General features: G+C 40.2%; 1 protein-coding gene across 9 annotated transcripts in view; it reads left to right on the top strand.

Moving 5' to 3' along the window:
- The window catches only part of fat3a (FAT atypical cadherin 3a), a 197,083-nt gene that overhangs the window by 81,322 nt on the left and 104,677 nt on the right, over positions 1 to 11,084 (top strand). For 8 of the 9 annotated variants that reach the window (XM_040036486.1, XM_040036487.1, XM_040036483.1 and 5 more), the window contains 2 exons: positions 6,693 to 7,007; positions 7,939 to 8,149. In XM_040036486.1, the coding sequence (XP_039892420.1) occupies positions 6,693 to 7,007; positions 7,939 to 8,149 (526 nt within the window). Of the gene's footprint in view, positions 1 to 6,692; positions 7,008 to 7,938; positions 8,150 to 11,084 lie in introns of those variants that run through there. The other variant, XM_040036490.1, reaches the window with a different exon arrangement.

Raw genomic sequence — 11,084 nt, 5'->3', positions numbered from 1 at the left:
ACTTGTGCATATTTTTAAAAATGTACAATTTCTATTTGCATTTCAAGTTATGAAAATGATTCGTTAAACATGCCTGTGGTTTTTACAGGCAAAAATATCACTTTCTACTTGTATTTTAAATTTTGTCTGAATTTAGATAAATTGTGCTGATACAGTTTGTCAAAATGAGAAAATAACAGATTGGCAAGATAAAAGTTTTTAAAGGTGAAATATAGAGGCCAAATCAAAAGTAGTCAAAAACGGCCAATTATATCCTGGACCCCAGCTTTTTGGAGTATTTGAAATAATGGTAATATGACTGATCCATATGGTCACAAAGAATAGCCTCTTGTTTCTGTGTTACCAAAGTTCCCCGGCTTTCATTCAAAATGTGTTTATCGTCAGCACCGACACATTAAACTACTTAAACATTATGAATGTCTTCAAGCTCACACCGAGGCCTGTGGGGCACTATCAGCCACTGAGACAGTACACACATTTATATGTGCATTTGTATATGAATATTTCATACTGTAAGGCTGCCTGTTTATTTAAGGGAGATGAACAAAATACATTGGAATTGTACATAATAATATCACAGATGATAAATTCAGTAGATTTTAAGTAGATACTTGTGCATTCTTAAAGTCTTATATGTTGAATTGAACTATGTGATCTGTTCAAAGCCTCCCAGTCAGTGCTGCTCTCCATGCCTGTCTGACTGTACATGATGTTATTAGCACAAACACTTTAAAGGTGACGTTTAGGACTTCAACAATAATACAGACAGCAATGTAGTTAGCAATAGAACAGTTTTATTGGGAATTAACTTAAAACAAACATCTGTCACACAGGAAGGAAGCATCAATTTCTGATGAGAAGACTTATTTATTTCTTTTTTTTGTGGGGGGGGGGTTCAACAGGAGAAGAATATCTCTAACAAGTTGATTTGTTCACATTGTCACATCTTAATTTTTAAGTGAAATGTGCATTTTGAGTTTATACACTATGTATATAAGGCGACGTTTGCTTTTGCAGTATTTTTGTGTGGTTTGTTTTTCTATTTCTTAACAAAAGGTGAACAAAAGTGTTTAAGTTCACCTAGGATGATTTGTCCTAATTTTCACATGGTCTTACTGAGGGGATGCAAATTGAAACATGCATTCTTTCTTTCGGGGGGGGGGGGCATGTGCTGGAAAAGCTTGAAAAGGGACCTTGAAAGTGCTTAAAAAGTGCTTGAATTTGACCCTAAAAAAGGCGTATGAACCCTGTACACTATATTGGCAGACCGGTTTGGTGGTTCCCATCTTTAAGGAAGAGGACCGGCGAGTGTGCTCCAACTATGGCGAGGTCACACTCCTCAGTCTTCCCACGAAAGCCTTACCAGGGGCTGGAAAGGAGAGTCCGTCTGTTAGTTGAACCTTGGATACAGGAGGAAAAATGTGTTTTTTGTCCTGGTTACAGAACACTGGACCAGCTTTTTACCAGCTTGAGGATATCTGTGGGTGTGTGGGAGCTTACCCAACCAGTCTACCTGTGTTTTGTGGACTTGGAGAAGGCTTTCTACCTCAGAATATTATTTGGGAGGTGCCTGTGGAGTATGGGGTGTCTGGCCTGTTGCTGTGGGGCATTCAGATCTTATTTAACCAAGAGCTAGATTTGCATTGATGGCAATAAGTCAGACTTGTTCAGTGTTGGGGAGTAACGGAATACATGTACCGCCGTTACGTATTTAAAATACAAAATATGAGTAACTGTATTCCGTTACAGTTACCGTTTAAAAAGGTGGTATTCAGAATACAGTTACTTTGTTGAAATAAATGGATTACACTGCGGTACTTTCCTGTTTCATATTGTCGCGGGTCAGGACTGTTTGGGTTTTGTTTGACAGCTACGTTCTGTTGTTCCAGGCGGCAGCGTTACGGTTGCCATGGTTACAGGGCGACGCTCTCTCTCTCTCTGCGACTGTGTGTTTCCTGGGTGAGAGAGCGCCTTTTTGTTGTTGTTGTTGTTGTGCTAAGCTAACAGGCAGAATGCTACAAGCATAGCTCTAAAGAATGTAGCATCATGGGCAGTGTAGTCCGTGTTGCAGGGAGAATGGACTGCCATACACGTTATGGTTCTGTGAGCGCGAGGAGGGAGAAAAAGGGGAGTGGAAAGGTACGAGTTGTCATCGAGGAAAAACGGGAGCTGGAAGCATGTAAATATAATAATAACCACTGCAGCCAAGAAGAGTGCCTGACGAGCCCAGTTGTAAGTAAGCTATTAAGACTCGACTGTACACCGTGTTCGTGTTTTCCTCCGAAACAATAAGCTCCGTTGGAGCAGTCTTTAAACGCCTCTCTCTCTCTCGCAAGAAAAGTTGACCCACACAACAAAGTAAAGCTATTTTTCGGCTACGAGCTGACAGGGACCCCGCCGTATTAGTCAGAGGTCCCTTTACTACAGTTCGGAGTCGCGGACCTTCAGTAATAGTAATAAATCACACAGCAATAGTACATTCACGTTGTTGTAAAAAGCATGATAATATATTAAGTAATCCAAAGTATTCAGAATACGTTACTGTCATTGAGTAACGTAACGGAATACGTTACAGAATACATTTTGGGGCATGTAATCTGTATTCTGTAATGGAATACATTTTAAAAGTAACCTTCCCAACACTGGACTTGTTTCCAGTGGGTGTTGGACTCCAGCTTGCACTGAAGTGGTTCATTGCTGAGTGTGACGCGGTAGGAATGAGAATAAGCACCTCTAAGTCTGAGGCCATGGTCTTTAGCTGGAAAAGGGTAGAGTGCCCACTCCAGGTAAGGGATGAGTTGCTGCCCCAAGTGGAGGAATTTAAGTATCTCGGGGTCTTGTTTACAAGTGAGGGGAGAGGGGAGCAGGAAATCAACAGACTGATTGAGGCTGTGGCTGGAGTGATGCAGATGCTATACTGGTCTGTAGTGGTAAAGAGAGAGCTGAAAGTACGAGGCCAATCCCAAAAGTAAGAGCCCCAATTTTTTTAGAAATACAAAAAACTGTTTATTTCCCATAATATTTACATAATTTTAAAGCTTGAAGACTTATCTATTTGTCTACATAATCGCCATTTCGGTTGATGAATTTTTGTAGAAGCTGTGGCAGTTTTACAATGCCCATGTCATGCCTGCTCACTGCTGCAGAATCGCCTTCTGAACAAATGTTCTTTCAACTTTGGGAACAGGTGGTAGTCACTGGGTGCGAAGTCCGAACTGTAGGGTGGGTGGGTGATGAAGTTTTGTAGGAGAGCGACAGTTTGACGGGTGACCTGTGGACACACGGTGTCGTGGAGAATGCTTGGACTGTAGGAGGAAGCCAGAGTACCTGGAGAGAACTCACGCAAACGCAGGGAGAACATCCAAACTCCACACTGAATGACACCGGGCTGATGGTGGAATTGACACCAAAGGGAGGACCTTCTTGTTGTGAGGCAACAGTGCTAATCTCTGTGCGACCGTGCTGCCACAAATTGCATTATCGTTATATTAAAAAACTAACAACTTTAAAACCTGTAATTTAAAAGCTTGATTGATGTTAGAACAAATGAATTCTTAAGGCAATTCAGCCTGTATTTTGGGACTATCCTCTGCTGTAAGGCAAGAGCTCATATGAAGGACATGTAATGCATCTGACAGAACCCGCTGGGCCTGTCTGATTACCGACTGGTCATAAATGCAGGGGTGGGAAAGATCTTCAGTCCTTCCAGTCACCTTCATGGCAGACCGCACCAGACACAGCAGATTAGATTTTGCATGCACAGAGCAATTGCCATACCATGACAGGGCTCTAGACCAAATTTTTCAGTGGTGCGACTAAAAAAATATTTGGTCGCACCTGTGTGACCAACTGTTCGGGTAACAAAAAAAAAAAAAATCTCTAACTCTCCGTGTGGTCAACAACAGACACATATTATGCCACTGTCGTGGACTAAACCAATCAGAGATAGTCAGGGGCGGCACCTCTCTGATTGGCCATGGTCCAGTTGAAAGTGCAGGTGGAAGAGGGAGGTGAGTAGCTTGAATAAAGCGATATTGATTCATTAAATCCTGAATTGACTTTTAAGTATAACTGTGTTTTGTCAGAAACGCCAGATTCTCAGATTAAAGCTCACAAAACTATTTCAACAACCACCAAACAGCAAATGAGAGCAGGTACACGGATTCCACACAAAGACGTAAACACAGAGCGGACCCGACGCATCAGAATCAGCTTTCTCTTTCTCGGCTTTCTCACCCGACAGCACGTAGACGGACACACCGTCAGGGCTCACCGATTCTGATGCGCCGGGTCCGCGCAGTGTTTACGTCTTTTTGCGTTGATTCTGAGCTGCAGGTTTTGTCTCTCTCCAACCAAAATTCACCGAGTGAGCAGCAAAAGAAGCAGCAAACTACGCTTCATATTTGATAAAAGTCGTAATGGAATCACTGCTGTTTTGCCTCCACCACGATAAAAATCACACTTCATGCACAGCTCTCTCTCTCTCTCTGTACTTCAAGAACAGTTTCCCGTCTCAAATCTCTGTTTTCTGCATTATCCATTCGCTTATTACCCACCAGTCTACCGTGCGCCTAACTTTTTAAAGTTAGGCGTACCAGTGCGCCCATGGCAAAAAGTTAGTCTAGAGCCCTGCATGATGATATGCCACACCCTATGATGCTTTCCAGTACAGCCTGATAGAACTGAAACATTATTTTCTGATTATGTCAAGTGAAGTCAATTTTTTTTCTCTTTTTCAAACACCTTTAGTCTGTGTTAAAAACAAACAAACTAACAAACAAAAAACAAAACGAGAACACATTGTGGTCATTGCAACTGAAGAGATAATCAAGTTGAATCCCAAGATAAATTTAGGATTTGATATGATTGATTTCTTCATTATGGATAAACAGTGGGTTGTGGTCTCCTACTGCTTGGGGGTCCAGCACCATCTCCTTAATAGACTCGATGGTTATCTTCACTTTGTGATGTTACGTCCACTAAGGGTATCAGAATTAGACTATTGAATTGTATGTGCTTTCTTTCACTGACATCCAGTTGTTGACTATTAGCCTATTTCAAAATGTATTGCATTGAGTTAAAATACAAATACCTTTGTTTGAGGACAATTTTCCCTAAATGGAGCTCCTTAAATTTTAATTGAAATGCTACCCATAATAATGAGTGTGCCTTGGTTTGAGTAATGCTTTGTCCTGTAGTCCATATCAGCTCTTTGGTCTGCAATACCAGATTATTCACTGAGCACTATCCTGATAGCTACTGTGTCTCATCTATTAATGCTGACTGATATTCTCCTGAGATAAGCCCAAGAACAGTTGTGTCATCAGCAAATTTAATAATGCTAGATAAATGTGAAGGTGTACAGTGTACAAAGGAGAGCACAACCTCTAAGGACTCCAGTCTTCAATGTAATGGAAGGAAGGAAGTGTGGGGGGCAGGCGAGGAAGGTGGAGGAAATTTGACATATTGAGTCAAAAAGTCCTTGATGCAGGTGTGGATGGTTGGGACAAAGCCAGTGTGTTTTCTGACTAAAATATTTGGGATGATGGTAATAAAGACAGTTCTAAAGTCAACAAAGAGCATCCTCTAGTTCTGTCAGTGGTCCAAATGGCTGATATTGGAGTTGCTATGGCGATAACATCTTCAGTAGACTGTTTAGCGCTATTTCTGTTCTGCTAGATCGCACCTGCTCTGCGTACTCACCTGCACAAAGTGCAGTATAGTGAGTCAGGATGTTTGATTAGAAGCCAAGAACAAAATATTTGGGTTGTTCTTTTTAAATATTTCAAACTATGTAATAGTGACTGCATATCAGATATTTTGTCCCAACAATGCTTTATCTATCCAACCTCTTCTTAAATTTCACTCTAGCAGTCACTTAATTTTAAAACTAACTATTGGTCTCAATAAGCTGCACTTTCTAATTGTGAGGGACCAAGCAGCCAAGGCATAGAGGACACAGGCAAAAAAATGTCTTCAAAAAGGGTTTTCTTTATTTTAACCCTCAAAAATGACAAAATTCAAAAACATAATTAGCAGGCCCATAAAAGAGGTCAACCGAATAAAACTCTACAAAAAGTAATTTCCAGAAACTTAAACAAAGTGGACACAACTTAACTCACAAACTGACCTAATTACAAAGACACATGAAGGTAGCTTTTATAGTGGTTTGACCAAACCATTTTCACACAATAGGGGGGAAAACCAAAACACTTTAATATTAACTAAGCACAGAATAACCTAACTAAACCTAAAATAACCCTGTTCCTGATAAGCACATGGTCTGTCCTGCTGAGCAGGCATTTTGTTCTCAGAGTCCTCAGCCACGCCTTTTGCCCAGACCAGGAAACAGCCACCACCCAAAACCAGGTAACTCAAAGAAAGAGAAACATAATTAATATAACAAAACATTTTTAGAAAAACCACACAATGCTACTATGTGCGCGCCTGATAATATCAGTTAGGTTTAACCAAATGATTAATGAATTATATTAATGAAGAAAACTGCAAAACAAACTAATAAAGTGAACAAATGGACTAATTTACCCATGTGTGGCTGATGCCATCACACTAATAAATGTTTGGGGGACAATCTCTACTAGAACAGCATGGTTGCTTATGCGTCATGAAAGATCAAGTTTGTGATTAGGAACACTGTATATATTTTTGAACAAGCCTTTCTGCCCATACAGGTGTTGGTGTCAGATGGTGGCCCTAATCCCAAGCAAAGTACTGTTTGGGTGATAGTTCAAGTCCTGGATGAAAACGACAACAAGCCCATATTTCCTGAGAAGGTGTATCAAGTCAAACTTCCAGAGAGGGAGCGTAGAAAGAAGGGAGAACCAATCTATCGGGTGTTTGCCTATGACCGTGATGATGGGCCAAACTGTGACCTCTCCTACAGCATTGTGGATGGCAATGAGGATGGGAAGTTCTTCATCGACCCCAAGACAGCAGTGGTATCTTCACGCAAGGCCTTCAGTGCAGGGAGCTACGACATCCTGACTGTATGGATTATTTTTAAAAATTTGTTAAACATGTCTGCTCTGTGAGTTCAAGAACATTTAAGTTGTATTTTCTAAACTCCAAATCATAAATTAATCGCTTAATCTTTGTTGTGAAGGACTTGTTTGAGGCAGGTCTGTCCATTTCTACAATCTGGAGAACATATTCTCTGAATCTAGGGAATGTGTGTAAAAGATTCATTGTGTGTTTACTTTTGTTTTTCTTGATGATCTTGATTTTAGGAAATGCTCTTTAAAAATATTTCTTCATCATTAAGGTTGCCTGAACAGCACTCAAAATAACAGAGTTTGGTGCTTATTTAATTGATGCACACTGATTTTAGTTTTGTTATCTGGCTTCTGACAAAAGAATAGCATTCTTCAAAAATGCTGATTGAAGAATGGGATGCCATCTCACAGCAGTGTGTGACCAAGCTGGTGACCAGCATGAGAATAAGGTGCCAGGCTCTTGTGGCTGTGTGTGGTTTTTCCACATGCTACTGAGTCCCCATTTAATCTAATAAAGAATGCCAAACAAGAGTCAATAACAGAATAAGCTGTTTGGAAGTTTTTCAAGGGCACAACCCATTTACTCAACTCTGCTCCTAAACCCACAAATGCATTTTCCTTACAAATGTGGCAAGGTTTCCGATGCCTGTTTATTGTGACCATGGCAAGAAGTGTTGTTACAACAAAGAAATAATCAACCAGCATACCAAAACAAATAAGGAAATCTAAGTTTTCAACTTGTGGAAGGTCTGTATTTGATGCCAGCTAAAAACCAAAAACACAGCAAACACGTTAACGTTTAAAGTGATGAATACTGTGGACTTCAAGAATGGCGTGATATAGTTGTGGGGTATATTGTATCATAGCATATGGAAATATTTTAGTCTGCAAAAGACCCTTTGCCTTTCTTTTCCTCTATGTTCAGATCAAAGCAACAGACAATGGACGTCCTCAGAAATCCTCCACAGCGCGACTGCACATTGAGTGGATCCGCCGACCACCAGCTCTCACTCTACCGCTGATTTTTGATGAACCATTCTACAATTTCACTGTGATGGAGAATGACAGGGTGGCTGAGATTGTGGGTGTGGTATCTATGCAGCAGAGCTCCACCCCTTTGTGGTTTGACATCACAGGTAAAATGCCCCTGTAATGGAGTATGCTTCGTAAACCACTTGAGGGTTTTGTTGTGTAAGGAAGGGTGTGCTCAGGTTTGATGCATGTTGTGTTGGTATAAATGAGGTACAGCTCAGACACAGTGGCCTGCATGGTATGTTCTCCCCATCCCAGTTACCATAGTGACAGCTTCTCAGATCCCAGTTCAAGTAATCTGTTGGTAGTCTAATATGGATTAAAATCAGGATGAAACTTAAATTAGGTACATTTGTTTATTTTTCTCTCTTTGTTTAAAAAAAAAAAGGATTGTTTCATTGAAGTATTCACAGCTATATTTACTAAGCAGGGCAATTTAATATTATGCTGCTATCACAAAACAAATGTCAACTAGAGGGGAGTGATCAACTAAAACTGTGTTAATTAATAAACATAGTTTAGCCAAGTTCATTGCAGTAACAACCCACATTGTATCAGAAGCAGCACAAATTACCAGATCAAAAACAATTAGACTTTAGAGAGTGAGTAATGTATTTAAAACAAACAAACAAAAAAAGACCGTATTTGTACTCTGACAGGTCTCTAGCTGTGATGTATTGTTGGCTCCAATCAGCCCAAAATATATAGATAAATGCGACAGGGGACGACAGACATTCCCACAATACACTTTTTGTCTTTCTAGTCAGTGTACATTAACCTGGAGATACCTTCTGACTTGTGCTTCTGGCTCTCCTTAGCTCTGCTTCTCTTTGTATTTTTTCTCTGTTTTCTGTCCATGTCACTCTCACTTCAAACACATTTTTCTCACTTCATTTGTGTGTAATGATGGTTTCTCATAATCTGAAACTTGAAAAAATGTGTTTTAGTTATTTAGGAAACAATATGAAGAAGGTAAACATTTTATTTTATTTTTTTTTAAAAAAAGGAAAAAAAGGATAAAACATAGAATATTTAGCATTACAGCAGCACAGGTAAGTCAACTGAAAGACCATGTAGTGTGTGTGATCATGGGTATATGTGATCATCACTTGTAAATTTGGCAAAAGACACAGACCAGGAATCCCAGCTGATGATGCAATAAAAAACAACTGCACTTTCATGTTATTTCCAATGTACAGGGTGGGCCATTTATATGGATACATTGTAATAAAATGGGAATGGTTGGTGATATTAAAGTCCTGTTTGTGGCACATTAGTATATGTGAGGGGCAAACTCCTCAAGATGGGTGGTGACCATGGTGGCCATTTAGAAGTCGGCCATCTTGGATACAACTTTTGTTTTTTCAATAGGAAAAGGGCCATGTGACACATCAAACATAAGTTTGATGTGTCACATAAAACTTATTGGTAATGGCACAAGAAAAACAATGGTGTGCTTGGTTTCAACGTAACTTTATTCTTTCATGAGTTATTTATAAGTTTCTCTTTGTTCACAGCCATTGACATGTTGAAGAGGTTAACACGTGAGGAGCGGATCGAAATTGTGTTGATATCTGGTGAACGCAGTAACCGGGTCATTGCAGCAGATTTCAGAGCAAACTGTCACTAATGAAGAAACATCAGTGGCTGTCCTAGCTTCATTCAGAAAGAGCCTACAGTGTAACACTCGCCGCATGTCACTGGAGAGTGGCATTAATCAAACATCCCTTCGGCGGATATTAGCTACTCACAAATGGCACCCTTACAAACTCCAGCTACTGCAGCATCTCAACGAGGATGACCCAGATCGGTGCACAGAATTTGCAGAATGGGCAAAACAAAAATTGGAACAGGACCCTCAGTTCACGCAGAAGATTTTGTTCAGTGATGAGGCAACTTTTATGTGAATGGTGAAGTTAACAAACAAAGCCACCGCTATCGGTCTGACACTAACCCACATTGGATGGATCCCTCCAAGACTGTTGGAACAACAAAAGTGATGGTTTGGTGTGGTATATGGGGTACAACGATAGTGGGTCCATTCTTCATCAATGAACTCAATGAATTTTTCCAGCAAGAAAAACTCACATTATGGGTGCCAGGTCCGAGCATTCCTAGATGAACAGTTTCCTGGAAAGTGGATTGGTCGTCATGGGCCAGTTGAATGGCCCCCAGGGTCTCCCGATCTGACCCCCTTAGACTTTTATCTTTGGGGTCATCTGAAGGCAATTGTCTATGGTGTGAAGATACGAGATGTGCAGCACCTGAAACTACGGATACTGGATGCCTGTGCTGGCATTTCTCCTGCGGTGTTGCTATCAGTGTGTGAAGAGTGGGAGAAGAGGGTTGCATTGACAATCCAACACAATGGGCAGCACATTGAACACATTTTATAAGTGGTCAGAAACTTGTAAATAACTCATGAAAGAATAAAGTTATGTTGAAAACAAGCACACCATTGTTTTTCTTGTGCCATTACCAATAAGTTTTATGTGTCACATGGCCCTCTTCCTATTGAAAAAAACAAAAGTTGTATCCAAGATGGCCGACTTCTAAATGGCCACCATGGTCACCACCCATCTTGAGGAGTTTGCCCCCTCACATATACTAATGTGCCACAAACAGGACTTTAATATCACCAACCATTCCCATTTTATTACAGTGTATCCATATAAATGGCCCACCCTGTACATTATTTTAACTTCATTAACTTCAAGCAAAAAAGCATTTTCTGATGGATAAACTACACTCATAAAATATACAATTTTGCCCCGTGATCATCCAGTAAACCTTTCAGCCTTTCTAAATACATGTTAATATCAGAATGGGTTAAAAGCCTTACAATTTGCTTTGTAACCTTTTTCAGACTGATAGATGTCAATAGCTTTGTTTCTCAACTGTTTCTTCAGATAGTGGTATGATGTGTTGCTACTTGAGACCCTAATGTACATCACTTTGTTGGACAGGTTCTTTTTAATTTCTGTGCTTGATTCATCAGCAATCAGACCTGAGTGTGTCTAATGAAACTAAACTCAGTGT

Source organism: Simochromis diagramma, unplaced genomic scaffold (genome assembly GCF_900408965.1).
Source record: "Simochromis diagramma unplaced genomic scaffold, fSimDia1.1 OVJJ01000324.1, whole genome shotgun sequence".
NCBI lineage: Eukaryota > Metazoa > Chordata > Actinopteri > Cichliformes > Cichlidae > Simochromis > Simochromis diagramma.
The sequence above is the reverse complement of the archived record's forward strand: the minus strand, read 5'-3'. Positions and strand labels throughout refer to the sequence as shown.